The 14,739-nt window shown below is 42.5% G+C and overlaps 1 protein-coding gene across 3 annotated transcripts in view; it reads right to left on the reverse strand.

Moving 5' to 3' along the window:
* Positions 1–14,739, reverse strand: part of rbm27 (RNA binding motif protein 27) — a 186,194-nt gene that overhangs the window by 93,860 nt on the left and 77,595 nt on the right. For all 3 annotated transcript variants that reach the window (XM_070878061.1, XM_070878058.1, XM_070878060.1), the window contains exons 10-15: positions 12,967–13,111; positions 11,673–11,835; positions 8,263–8,469; positions 6,476–6,619; positions 3,837–3,962; positions 2–76 (exon numbers count right to left, since the gene is read on the reverse strand). In XM_070878061.1, coding sequence (XP_070734162.1) covers positions 2–76; positions 3,837–3,962; positions 6,476–6,619; positions 8,263–8,469; positions 11,673–11,835; positions 12,967–13,111 — 860 coding nt within the window. The remainder of the gene's footprint in view (position 1; positions 77–3,836; positions 3,963–6,475; positions 6,620–8,262; positions 8,470–11,672; positions 11,836–12,966; positions 13,112–14,739) is intronic.

A 14,739-nucleotide genomic window follows, 5' to 3' on the forward strand; every position in this document is an offset into this window, starting at 1 on the left:
CCTTCTGGCACTCAATTTGTTTTTCCAACATCTCTTGTTTCTTTTTCCTCATATCTTGCTGCAACTTTAAAGCTTCCTAAAATTAAAAAAAATGACCTTTTTTTATTTTAAAGGTTAGATTTCAAACAAAATGTTTATGTTGTGCAACTACAGTAACAAATTTTAACTTCAAATGTTATATTCTAAAATATAAATTTTCAATTATTTATGAAGATGGTATTTGGTTCAAAATTAGAATAAATTCCAGGATCACATATGAAGAGGCTCCATTAAACTTGTAACACAGCATACCCTCATTCTGACTGGGTAACTAATTCTACTGTTGCATGCTCTCTTTCTATGGCCAAAAATCTGCCATGCCCAGGAAGTTTACAGTGGTAATTCCAAAACGTTGGGTTTCTAAAGATCCAACAATAGAACTTTTCTATGCCAAGGGCAGGCAGAGGAATTAGTAAAGTTTTTTTTTTACCTTTATACATATCCCTCTGCTTTGCTACCAACTTTCCCATTTTCAAAAAACCTCTCAAAATTCTCTTCCTGCTATCCACAAAGTTAATCATCTCTTTTCTTTTTCCTTCTTCCTTTCAGTGAGGGCCCAGTGGCATTTTCCTTCTTTGATGTAAAGCAATCGGGAGACATTTTGTTGTACTTGAGGAGCACTATGGAAATGCAAGCTATCCTTATTGATGTTCCTGAAGCACATAGATGTTGGTGGGTGCAAGAGGGTAGTTTGGGTTCGACCAAAATTAAGCTGGAAGAAAACCAGGCTCAACCAGGTTTTACATTAGTCAGGCAGTTGTCGATGGAGCAAGTGCAGAGGTAGAGCTGGGTGCCTTCACTAACATGGCTTGACCATATGCTCTAGATGATATTGCCAATGGGTAGGATATGAATAACGAAGTTGAGGGGTATAAGGAGGAGTCCATAGGAACAGACTTTTGAGACAGTGTAACACATGAAAGAGGACTAAATATTCAAATTGGCTTCCTTGATTGTTATGGTAGTAGAATCTATGGATTTTAATATTTCATTCTCACCAAGGGGCAGCTTATGACAGTAGAGAATTTTCCCCCGGGGTTGCTCCGTTTTTTTTTGGAGAAGGCTGCTTTTTCTGGCCTAACTTAAAAATCCCTAGTTTCCCCAATCAATTTGCACCAGTGTAACTCACTTAGTTACTTTTTTTTTAAAGGTTAGTTTTTTTTTACCACAAAAGGGGGCGTTACCAGCCACCTACTCCAGTTCTGGCCATTTAGGCAACTTTGGGCAGCTAATAGTTACTCCATTTCTACTTAGGCCAGCGTATGTGGCCACTTGAGAAAACCCTTGGAGAGTTAAAGAAATCGGCGCAGGTAAGTGCAGCAGAAGGAAAGGTGAGAGAGGTTGGGGGGGGGGGGGGGGAGGGAGAGAAGGGTGGGGGAGTGGGGAGGGGGGGAGGGGGGAGGGAGAGAGAGCGAGAGAGAGAGCGCGAGAGCGAGAGCGAGAGGGGGGGTGGTGGAGGGAGAGAGAGGTGGGGGGGTGGTGGAGGGAGAGAGAGATGGGGTGGTGGTGGAGGGAGGGAGAGAGAGAGATGGGGTGGTGGTGGAGGGAGGGAGAGAGAGAGATGGGGTGGGGTGGAGGGAGGGGTGGAGGAGGGAGGGAGAGAGAGGTAGGGGGGGTGGAGGGAGGGAGGGAGAGAGAGGTGGGGAGGTGGAGGGAGGGAGAAAGAGGTGGGGGGGGGTGGAGGGAGGGAGAGAGGGGTGGGGGGGGTGGAGGGAGGGAGAGAGAGGTGGGGGGGGTGGAGGGAGGGAGAGAGAGGTGGGGGGGTGGAGGGAGGGAGAGAGAGGTGGGGGGGTGGAGGGAGGGAGAGAGAGGTGGGGGGGTGGAGGGAGGGAGAGAGAGGTGGGGGGGTGGAGGGAGGGAGAGAGAGGTGGGGGGGTGCAGGGAGGGAGAGAGAGGTGGGGGGGTGGAGGGAGGGAGAGAGAGGTGGGGGGGGTGGAGGGAGGGAGAGAGAGGTGGGGGGGGTGGAGGGAGGGAGAGAGAGGTGGGGGGGTGGAGGGAGGGAGAGAGAGGTGGGGGGGTGGAGGGAGGGAGAGAGAGGTGGGGGGGTGGAGGGAGGGAGAGAGAGGTGGGGGGGTGGAGGGAGGGAGAGAGAGGTGGGGGGGTGGAGGGAGGGAGAGAGAGGTGGGGGGGTGGAGGGAGGGAGAGAGAGGTGGGGGGGTGGAGGGAGGGAGAGAGAGGTGGGGGGGTGGAGGGAGGGAGAGAGAGGTGGGGGGGTGGAGGGAGGGAGAGAGAGGTGGGGGGGTGGAGGGAGGGAGAGAGAGGTGGGGGGGTGGAGGGAGGGAGAGAGAGGTGGGGGGGTGGAGGGAGGGAGAGAGAGGTGGGGGATGGAGGGAGGGAGAGAGAGGTGGGGGGGTGGAGGGAGGGAGAGAGAGGTGGGGGGGTGGAGGGAGGGAGAGAGAGGTGGGGGAGTGGAGGGAGGGAGAGAGAAGGGTGGGGGCGGGGGGGGGGGAAGAGAGAGTGAGAGGTGGGAGGGGAGGGAGAGGTCGGGGGGGGGGGAGGGAGAGGTCGGGGGGGGAGGGAGCGAGAGGTGGGGGTGGGGGGGGAGAAGAGGGCGAGAGAGGTGGGGGGGGGAAGAAGAGGGCGAGAGAGGTGGGGGGGGGGGGAAGAGGGAGAGAGAGGTGGGGTGTGGGAAGAGGGAGAGAGAGGTGGGGAGGGGAAGAGGGAGGGAGGGGGGTGGGGGGGGGGGGAAGAGAGAGAGAGAGAGAGAGAGAGAGAGAGAGTGTGGGCACGGGGGGGGGGGCGGGGGTCTTTGACCAGGAGGGAGGGAACCACTCAGCCTGGGCTAGGGGGCGGGAGAACTCACTGGTAGGCAGGCGGAACTCACAGAACGCATCGGCAGGCATGAGAATTCACAGAACGAATCGGCAGGCAGAACTCTCAGAACGCACCGGCAAGCCCTTCGGCCAGGGCTAGGTGGCGGGAGAATGCACTGGCAGGAAAACGCACCGGCAGGAGAATCCAAGAGAATGGGACTGGACCAGCAAGCCCTTCCAGCAGGGTTGGAGGCAAGTTGCTATTATGTGTTTTTCAATTCTTTTAATGTGTTGCTGGTTACTATGGCGGCCCGATCTTTTTGGCGCAGACAAGGCTCCACCCCCCCTCGGGTTAAGCCACGCCAAAATGAAGAGATCCTAAGGGGAAATTTTTTTTTTTGGCGTACTTGGGCCACAAAAAAAAAATTAGGTGTAACTCTTCAAGTACGCCAAAAAAATGCTTTGGGGAAAATTGAGCCCAATGTCTCGTCTTAACCTTTTAATAATCAGGGTTAGAACTAAATTATATTTTCTATTTTAACTTATTTCAACAAGGCTACGGACCAAGAGCGTAAAAGTGGGATTAGGCTGGATAGCTCTTGGTCTGATGGCGCAGATACGATGGGCCTCTTTCCGTGCTGTAAATTTCTATGATTCTATGATTCTAATTAATTCTGCATAAAGCAATGGTAAAACAAAACGTTCATTTTATTATTCTGTTTTCTGTAAAGATGACAGATGTCATTTGCCTACCATCATTTTTCTTTACAATCAACCAACCTGTTCTACATAATTTATTAATGATACAAGTCCTTTAACGTTGTGTGTACCTATTATCCTTCAAAGCAGTTCAGTGTGATATCTATTTGGTGCCTTTAAACTTTCCAACATTAAAGTTTTAAATATAGATCTGCTCATAATTAGAATTTAAATCATCTGTCTTTATTCACAGAACTTAGGGACTCAATTAATTCAGTGAAATAAAGTGTGCATGAGATGCCTCATTACCTCAAAAGGAAACTCTGGGAATAATATCTAGAGTACCTGTTTTTTCTTGTGAGCTTCTTTTGCTTCAAGTGCTTTAGTGGCTGTAACAGAAGATTTATGGTTTGTCTTTGTGACTGCAGAACTATATCCTGTCTTTACCAGGCTTGTGGAGGAAGGAGGTCCCTAGGGGAAACAAAGGTAGCACATTAATTTCACTGCATTACTATCACAGGTAAGTATTACGCAATGTTAAATATTCTGTGTAATTTCTGGTGTGGAACCAAGTCCCTGGGAGACACCGGGCAGTGTCGAATCATAATATTCAGATAATGCTGGATAACTTGCTGTAATACTATTTTGTCGTAGTCATGTACTTCAGACAGAAGACCATCAGTCCACCTAGTCATTGCAAGATATCTCTATATCTTACTATTTAATAACCATTATTTCTAACAGATGTCGCAGGCTTGTCATTTCCTTTCAAGTTTCTAATTCAAATCACCTACACTAGACAAAATATATTTTTTCTGAATTGCGTATTTACTTTGGTTTCTCTTACCTTGAATCTACGTCCTCAGTTCTGAAATTCTGTATATAGCGAAAAAACATCATTTTTTTTTCCAACTTACCAAACTGAAAACACCCAAAAATTCATTCAACTCTCCCCTTCATCTCTCTTCTCAAGATTGAAACGTCCCAATGTGCACAATTATTCTTCACAGTCCAGCACTAAGTGTTGGAATGTACCTTATATTCCCATGTTGAACCTTCTCCAATAACATGATCTCCCTTTTGAAGTGGGGGAACAAACATGGAACCTCAATGGTCACTTGCAATTTTAAAGTTACACCCTTTGCCATGCAATCAAATACCTTGTCTGTTCTCTTTTGGACCATGAGGTTTATTGCATCACTGATCTGAGATATCGCTCCTTCTTCAGTGTATTCATACAAAGTACATATTTTCTGTTACCTTTGGTCAACTCAAGTTACTTGCATTAGAGTGCATCTATCACTTTTCTGCTACACAATCTCAACATCGCCAAGTCCTTTTTGAATGTGTGCACACTGGTTCTCATCATTTGCTGTTGCTATTTTCGCGCCATCTGCAAACTGGGTGCCTCTAAATGGACTCTCGTAACTAATATTTATAAAAATGACAATCAACCCGAACACCAATCTCGCACAGATCAAAAGGCACACAATGGAGCTGGACAATTAATGGTTAATTGCCTGCATATTAACTGTTGAAACCATATTCCTGCTTCAGTTCAAGACTTAGCAAACCAAATACTTGAAAAACACACAACAGCTTGCATTTATATAGCGACTTTAACAGAGAAATAACCCTGTAAAATTACTTCACAGCTGCTGCTTTACAGACAAACACCCTCACCTCCAACAACAAATGCAAGGAGCTCAGGGTCTTCTTTATCACAAAGATTGAGATCATCCATTAAGCTGCCTTTGCGGCTTCCCACACTTCGCTTTGCCAACCAAGCCAAACCTCCCTTTAGGCTTCCCAAAGCCCCAGTCCTAAGCCCACGTCTTTCTTTGGTTTTTCTTTTATCGCCACTCATGTCGTCTCTGAGCTTATCTTGTCGGTGAAATCCACTTTATGCTCCTTTGACTATATTGACGCTAAACTGCTGACTACCCGACTTCCCTTTCTGGCACCCATATTAGCTGACACAAATGCCTCCATCTCAATTTCAACACCATCATTGTGATCCACTCTGTAAAAAACCCACCTTCAACCCTGTCCTTGCAAACTACTGCCACATCCCAAATCTCCTTTTCCTCTCCTAAGCTTTTGAAAGTGTTGTTGCCTCCCAAATCCGTGCCGATTTTTCTATGTTTGAAACTTTTGGTTTTCTGAACCTGCCACAGCACTAAATAAAGTCACAAATGAAATCCTCCCGACTATGTGTTGCATGACTCCTCCTTGTCCTCTTTGACCGTTCTGAAGCCATTTTCACTTTAGGGGGTTCGCCCTCACTTGTTTCCTCTCTATCCAATTGTAGCCAAAGCATCTCCAGCAATGGCTTCTCTTCCAGCCCCGATATCATTAGCTCTTCTTGTCATCAAGGATCTATCCTTGGCTCCCTCCTCTTTATCTACATGCTGCACCCCGACAGCAATATCTGCAGACATTGGGTCAGCTTTCATATGTATGCTGATGAGACCTAGCTCTACCGCTCCACCACCTTTCTGTACACCTTTGTACTGCTTCTGTCCTGTCAGGCTGCTTATCCAATATCCAGTCTTGATTGAGCCGCAGTTTCTTCCAGTAAAACATTGGGAACACTGAAGCCATAGTCGCTGGCCACCACCAAAAATTCTTTACTCTCACCATCGATTCCATCCTCTTTCCTGGCCATTGTATCGAGCTGAACCAGTTCAGAATTTCAGCATCACATTCAACCCTTAGCTGAGTTTCCAACACCTACCTCAGCCCATCTGCTACTGAAGCCCTGCTGTGCTGCATCCTACCCTGCATCGTCCCCTCACCTAAAAATCTCTGGCCTTTGACACACTAGCACCCAGTACCCAACGCCTCAAGTGTAAACTTTCTGTCCTCGTGTTCAAATCCCTCCATGACCTTGCCCCTCCCTATCTTTTTGGTGTTAAAGAAGTTATATAAAATCAAGTTGTTGTCGGGAAGAGCGAGAAACATAAACGTGGAATATTAATTACCTGTGATGCTTCTCCGCCAGTTCCAAACTGGTTCGAACTGATTTGTGTCCCATCGGGCTGACTTCCACCCAGTGCCCCAAGTCGTTGTTTTACTGATGTATTTGTTAATACAAAAGACCCTGGGCTTTGGTTTCGGTTTAATATCTGAAACACAGATAATAGATTTGCAACGATAGGCTTAATAGTCATTACACAACAACTTCATCCACACTCATTTAAAAAAAAAATTATATAACCATACATTTGTATATTCTGAACATGATCCTTGGATCCATGGGAACCTGGTTTCAGAAGGTCAGATTGGATCAAAACCATCTCTCGTGATATAGGGTCCAAAGTTAAAAAATAATTTTGTCTCAAACAAATGATAAGACTGCTTATAAAAAGAATTACTGAATTATTGAACAACTTATTCTTTTTATTTTTTTTATAAATAACACTAGGTTTTACAAACATATACAAAGCAAACTATAATTCGATTGATTATAGAACGCAAATGACAACCACTTAAACAAGCATCAGGGTAACACAGGTGCAATCACCACATACCAAATTTTCGCAGAAACCAGATTGTCAATTTCCCACTCGTGTTTTTTTTTTAATTTTCAGTCCTGCTGTACATCATTCAAAATCCAGCTCTGCCTGCTATTTTCAAGAGGCAAAGAGCTGAGAAAAAGGGAAAGTGGAAAGTAAGAGCAGAAGTGAGAGATAAGAAATAAAAGAAATGGAAATGAAAAAGCAGAGGCAGTTAAGAGTAAAGCAGGAGAGAGAAAAACGAAAATGAAGGAGGAGACAGAGGGACTTGGTATTACCAGTATCCTAACAAGAGGGGCATGAGAGGCAGAGAGCTTTTAGTTGGATCAAGTCAAAAAAAAGGTTGAGAACCACTGAATGGGATACTTTTATTCAGATTCACTGTCAAGAATGACAAATGATTTAAATGAGCCTTGAGCGAAGGCCTGTGCTTAAGGAATCCCTTTTGTCAGTGGTTGCAACTTACAATAGTTGAGTTTTTCATTCTATTAAAATCATACTTTGTATAACTGTTTAATGTAAATAGGTTACAAAGCGCTAAAATAGTCTCTCAATTCATAATACAATATACATTGTTTCCTTCCATTATTTTTTTAAGGTGAGCCGATATATCTTGCAACACATCAGACTAAGAGGGCAAGCACCAATCTTCTGCCAACACCACTCTATAATGAGTGACAGGAAGTATGTGCTTGGATATTCCTTCTCCATGCAGGAAAACACAACATCCAATAACTGGCACCACTTTTTTCAATAGTCCATTTAAGGTTGGAAATTCATTGTGGTGTGAAGTTATACCCCACTGCTCTACACTGCAGCAAACAAAACAAACAAGCTGCTGTCCCTCATTTTAATGAAAATACACAATAGATTACAATCCTGGCTATTGGATACAGAGTAGCTCTGAGATTTGTTTTTTTACCTATATGGGATGTCAAAGATACAAAAACATTGACTGTCTATTTAAACAGATTCACTTTTAACTGGAGTGGTATCCGGCATAAAATTACTTATGCAAATTTAAGAGTACCCAAAATCAAATAACTATTTGGAGTCCACTCATTTGTACTTTATTTTTTCAATAGGGAGTATGCTCATATTTGCTCCCCTTAAAGTGACAATAGGTTAGATAAACTGAGTTATCCGTTTTGGTTTCCTGATTTGAAATTGAAAGGTCTTTTATGTAAAATACACAATCTACAACAGTCCGATTATTTAAGAGTTAGAAGTGCAGCATAACAGTAAAACAGTACCTTATGAACGGTGCTGTGTTGTGATACTGCTAACTGTTGTGCCTGTACTTGCTGATGCTGATGTTGAACTCCATTATTCTCTCTGTGCCAGTACACCCTAATAAACCTGTTGTTCAATACCGCCGCTGTACTGGAAATAGCCCGTTTTGCCTCCTCGTTCTGTGAGTACTGAATGAGTGCTGCTTCTGGATCACCACCAAAGGCAACCTATGGGATTAAATGTGGGGTGGTGAGGGGAGATGGGGAGAAACAGTATACTGATTATAATGCTGGTACATTCATTTTTGAGAAAATACTATCTTCAGGTTCTATTTGTGCTTGCCACTGGAAACGTGTTCAGCTGATCTGAGCAGGACTCCTTATGTCATCATTAAAACTATAGCTGGTATGTAAAAATAACAAATGTTTTTCAAGAATCTGTGCACTAGTCAGAGGTGTCGTCATATTCATTTCCCAGATAAAAATGTCACCTTGGTAAATGAGTTAACCTTTGTGTATTTCATTAGTGTGATGGCTATTGATTCAAATGTCAAGCCAACAGAACATCTTGTGCGAGAGATAAAAATAAGAATGTAACGTACATTCCAACAACCATAAACGAAGTGTAAGCCACAATTTATTTTTTAAATCCAAAATTTTAGCCATGGCTCAGTGGGTAGCAACTCTGCCACTGAGTCAAGACAGTTGTGGGTTCAAGTCCCACTCCAGAGACTTGAACACAAAAATCTAGGCTGGCACTTCCGTGCAGTACTGAGGGAGCACTGCACTGTCGGAGTTGCCATCTTTCAGATGAGATGTTAAACCAAGACCCCATCTTCTCTCAAGAGTGGGCGTAAAAGATCCTATGGCACTAGAAGAGAAGAGGAGTTACCCCTGGTGTTCTAGCCAACATTCAATCAACATCACTAAAACAGATAATCTGTTCAATGTCACATTGATGTTTGTGAGAGCTTGCTGTGCGCAAATTGGCTGCCGCATTTCCTATATTACAACAGTGCCTACATTTCAAAAATACTTCACTGGCTGTAAAGTGCTTTGGGACATCCGGTGTTCCTGAAATATGCCTTGTGCTACAGCCAATACTATTTTCTAACAATCTATCTAATTTAGAAAATATAATGGTATGAACCTAAATATATACTTCCAGTTACAGTACCTTGAACTAATTAAGATCAATGCAATGTGACTAAAATGCACTTTGCTGCACTCCAGAAATTATTGGAAAATAATAATTAAGAGTTCACAGCGCCTGCCATTATTAGTGCGTAAAAAATACATCAATTTGTGGCGAAGAAGGGATACTTCACAAGTTCTGATTCACCACAAATTGCTGGACGATTTCTGCCGTTCTGTCAAAACAGAAAAAAAATTACCATCTCACAGTAAGCCTCCCCATTGTGTGTCATGACATTGCTGGAGCACATCTCTTGTTTGTAAAGGAGCATTGATGTTAGACGAGACTGTGATCTTAAACACAGTCACTTGCTCTCAGATTAAAGGCTATAGCTCAAGGAGAGAGATGGTAGTGCTAGTCATGAAACACTTGTTTATTTTTAACTTCCAGCTGCACATCAAGTCATGATGGATTTGGGCCGTTAATACGAATTAACCTCGCGCAGCCATTTAGGACTGGTAATTCAGGTCACAAGAACCCTGCTAATGACGTGATTTATGGTCTGGACATCCCCCTCAACTTTGGAGACAATTTTCTAGAACAATAAGTTTTAAAACCAACAAGGGAGCAGACCATGCTCGATTTAGTGGTGAGTAACAAACATGACAGTAAAGGAACATCTTGAATGGTGGCCAGAATATGATTGAAATTGGTATTGGGTTTGAGAAGGAGATGGACGAGTCATAAACCAAAGTTTTAAAATTTAAATAAGGCAAACTTCAGAGGAATGAGAAATAAATTGAAATAAATAAAAGCAGGCTCGAGGGGCTAGATGGCCTACTCCTGTTCCTAATTCTTATGTTCTTTCTTTCTTTTTTTTAAATTTTGTACCCTACCCCGCACCAGGTCCTGCTCACCCATCACCCTGTCTTTCCTGACCTACAATGGACCCCGGTCCCCCAATGTCTCAAATTCAGAATACTCACCTTGTGCTAAAATCTCTTCATGGCTTCACCCTCTCCTCATCTCTGAACCCGTCTGCAGCCTTGCAAACTTCTCCCACCAAATTTGTTGTTCCTCTGACTTCCTTCACCTGCCATTGGCAGTCATGCAATCAGCCATTTGGGCCCGTGGTTCTGAAATTCCTTCTCTAGACTGCTCCGTCTCTCCACATCCCTTCCCTCCTTTAACAACCTCCTTAAAACCTCTCTTGAATACCAAGATTTTGGTTCATCTAATATCTCCCTCTTTGTCTCCGTGCCATTTTTGTCTGATTGTGCCTCTATGAGGTGCCTTGGGGCGTTTTCCTACATTAATAAGCAAGTTGTTGTTACATGCACAAAACCTGGTACTCCACAGTGTTTTGCCTCCGAATTAATTTTCAAATTAGAAACATAGGTTGAAGATAGATTTGAAGTATAGCCTGAATAAATCAATCTACATGACTGTAGTTGTAATATACCTGTATTCAAAAATGTGGATGCTGTATGTAAAGCCTTAACTTCACAATTACTAAAAACTATATAGCCTGCATATCTGCATACATGGCTCTCATTAAACTACTTTTAAAAGTCCACATCACTAATTACTTCTCTAAATTATTATATATCAGTTTTGGTGGATTTAGGTTTTTAAAAAAAAGATCAACCCAAACTGGATGGCAAGTTTTCAGATCGTTATAATCCCTCCCCGTTCCTCCAGTTACTTTGTGAAACAATATCTGAGTTAAGTATTTAAATATTAAATGCACTCTTAAAGTGAAATAGTACATTATCTTTTCACCTCTAGAGCCAGGATCTGAATTCAGCCTAGTGCCATTGAAAAAGCCTCCTCTCTCACCTTGATACAAGTCAAATGAATTTGGGTAAACCTAAATACCAGTGTGCACACCACAAATCTGATCACTAATTTGCCACAATATTCAGAGAAGCCACAAGGATGGGTTGCATGAAAAGTATAAAGTTCACTTTGAAGTTTGTTTTGAGAGTCTGGAGTTAAAGCATATGGATGGGACAGTGTAGTAGATGTAGTTTTATTTTGCATGTGGAACTGGTTTGCCTGACTTGATGTGCAGCTGGAAGTTAAAAATAAACAAGTATTTTATTGACTAGCATTACCATCTCTCTCCTTGAGGTATAGCCTTTCATCTGAGAGCAAGTGACTGTGTTTAAGATCACAGTCTTGGCTAACATCAATGCTTCTTTACAAACAAGAGATATGCTCCAGTCTACCACACTACTAAAGAGAAAAGCAGTTCTCATAAGGAATTAAAACTCCTCGACATCAATTTCCTTACCTGAATGTTGACAATAGTACCAAATTTACTGAAATGTTCATTGAGCTGGGTAATGGTGTTCATTTCCCTTGGAATTTTTCGGACCTCTAGCTTTGTGTTATCATAGGTGTGTTGAGTCTTCTTCTGAAACCCTTGCTTGTTTTGATGGTTAAAATTTTGCCTGCTGATTTTAAAAAATATGCAACATTTACATAATGGGGTCCTGGTTCCAAGCACTTCACAGTCTTCAACATTGGGCTACAGTGACATTTGGTTGTGTCAATGCCAAATTCTACTCCAAAGTTCAGTTTTAGAGACAAGTATAAATTGTGAAACTTTTACATTCAAATAATTACTGAAATAACTACTGAAATATCCAGCTTCCTTTAAACTGATGCTACAAAAGCTTAACCATAATTTAGGGATTTAGAAACAAACTAGCACATGCATAAACATATAGAGCCCGAAATTGGTGGAAGCCAAGTTACACCCAAATACCACCCAAAGGTCCACTGAAATCCTGATGGGCAGAAGTTTCATGGAAAAATCTTAGAAAGACCGCCCAACGGCAAAAAAGGGACTTAAGCACCGAATCTGGCCAGCAGCGGGCGGTAGCTCCAATTCTCGACGGAAAATGCAATCGTCGGCAAAGTACTGCCGAAGATTGAGTCAGGCCAGGGAGGGGGGGAAACTGATGAAATTTAAAATTTTCAAAAAATGAAATAAAAACACTAGAAATCCTGCAGGGGACCCCATTCTCCTGAATCCCTGCAAAAAAAAAATAAAGAAAAGTGGTCTTTTCCCCTGCTAGAGTGGAGAACCGCCCGGATCAAACTAGCAGCTTGGTGAGCGGGAGGGCTCTTACATGCATTGCATGCCAGCACACGCCAGCGTTTAATCCTCAGCAGTCCTCTCTCTCCACAGGTGGGAGGCCTCCTCCAAACTCGCTCGGAGGGGAGACCGTCCAGAAAACTCAGCAGCAGCGGATGCAAGTCCACCAATTTTGGCCCCATAATTTCCAAAAAAATTTATTCCCAAAGTGCTACAGTACATTGGTACACCATTATGTTAAATCAAAGGAGATAGGTTTGAACCCAAAAGATTTGCAACACTGCGAACCTCCTATTTCAACAAGGCAAGAGGAAGTGTGAATCAAAGATGAGACTCTGTGCATGCAAAACTGAACTTCAGAGTATTTCTTCCCCAAGATGGGTATCTAAAGTATAGTATGTTCCATTACCCACAGTGGCATCCCTTTCCCTGGAAAACACAAATATTCATAAAAATACTTTTGGCTACAACAGTGCAACCTTACTTTTCCATCCAAGGTTTTTTCGTAAGTGGTCCATCCACAGTCACCACAGTCCTTTTCCTGGATTCTGGTTCAATAACTACACGTGAAACATTGTTGTTGGTTGTTGTAACTATAGAGATCTCTGCTTGATTAACTTTCGCAGCCACTGAAAATGTCAAAAGAATAAGAAACTTAACATCCCTGTTAACCATCCTAATACACAAACCACACAACTGAATTGTAGAGAGTGTACAGAATACCTTCCGAAATGTTATTTAGTTTCAATTTGGATGCATTTTAAGTCAAAGCAACCCATAATAACAGCGCCATGAAATTCTGCATTTGCAGTTTATATCCTTGGCTCACATCACCACAGAAGAGGTAGAAATAGAAAACGGCATCTCAGTACAGGCTATTTGGGTAAAAATAAGCAGAGTGGGTCAGGAAATGACAGAGCTTAAAGTCAACACCGCCTCCAGTGCGCCAGAGCATGAGTGACTAAGGTGACATCAGGGGGAAAATAGAAAAAAGTTAAAATAAAAGGCAATATATCTGAATACGCGAAGCATTCGTAATATTAATAGCACAAATGGTATTGATCTAATAGCCATTATGGAGAATTGGTTGCAGTGACCAAGGTTGGGAACTAAATATTCCAGGATACTTGACTTTTAAGAGATAGGCAAAATGGAAAAGGAGGGGGGCAGGGGGGGGGTAGCTCCGAGAATAAACGATGGGATGAAGACAATAGAGGGACAGGATCTTAGCTTGGAAAATCAAGGTGTAGAGTCACTTTGGGTGGAGCTAAGAAACAAAACGAGGCAGAAAACACCATCGGTCCCATAACAGTATTTTTAATGTCGGACACAGTATATAAATTAAGAAATTAGAGATGTATTTACCATGGGTAATACAGTAATCATGGGGGTCTTCAATTTTCACATAGACTGGGCAAATTATTAATAGTGCGGAGGATGAGTTCACGGAATGCATTCAAGATAGTTTTCTAGATCAGTATGTCAAGGAACTAACTAGAGAACCGGCTACTTTAGATCGAGGATTGTGCAATGAGATAGGGTTAATTAATAACATTGTAGTAAAGGAGCATCTGGGGACGAGCAATCATAGCAAGTATTTTAGTCAATTCTGAAACTAGGGCCTTAAATCTGAACTACGTAGGTATGAGGGGCGAGTTGGCTAAAGTAGATTGGGAAACTAGATTAAAAGATATGACGGTACATAAGCAATAGCAAACATTTAAAGAAACAATTCATAATTCACGATAAATATACATTCCCTTCGGGATTAAAATCCCCCACAGGAAAATTGGTCCACCGTGGCTAACAAGAGAAGTTAAAGATAATATTTGATTAAAGGAAGAGCCTTATAAAGTTGCTAAAAAGTAGCAAGCCTGAGGATTGGGAGGATTTTAGAATTCAAAAAAAGACAACCAAGCAATTGACAACGAGAGAGAAAACAGAATATGAGAGCAAGAGGCATGAAAACAGATTGTAAAAGCTTCGACAGGTATGCAAAAAGGAAGAGATTAGCTCAAGTAAAAGTGGGGCCCTTAAAGGCAGAAATAGGGACAATTATAATGGGGAATAAGGAAATGGCATAGACACTAAACAAACACTTTGTATCGGTCTTCACAGAAGTCACAAAAAACATTTCAGAAATAGTGGGGAACCAAGCAAGGATCTAGTGAGAATGAGGAACTTAAAGAAATTATTATTAGTAAAGAAATTGTACTTGTATTGAAGAAATTAATGGGATGAGAAGCCAACAAATCCC

The sequence above is a fragment of the Pristiophorus japonicus genome, chromosome 4 (assembly GCF_044704955.1).
Source record: "Pristiophorus japonicus isolate sPriJap1 chromosome 4, sPriJap1.hap1, whole genome shotgun sequence".
NCBI lineage: Eukaryota > Metazoa > Chordata > Chondrichthyes > Pristiophoridae > Pristiophorus > Pristiophorus japonicus.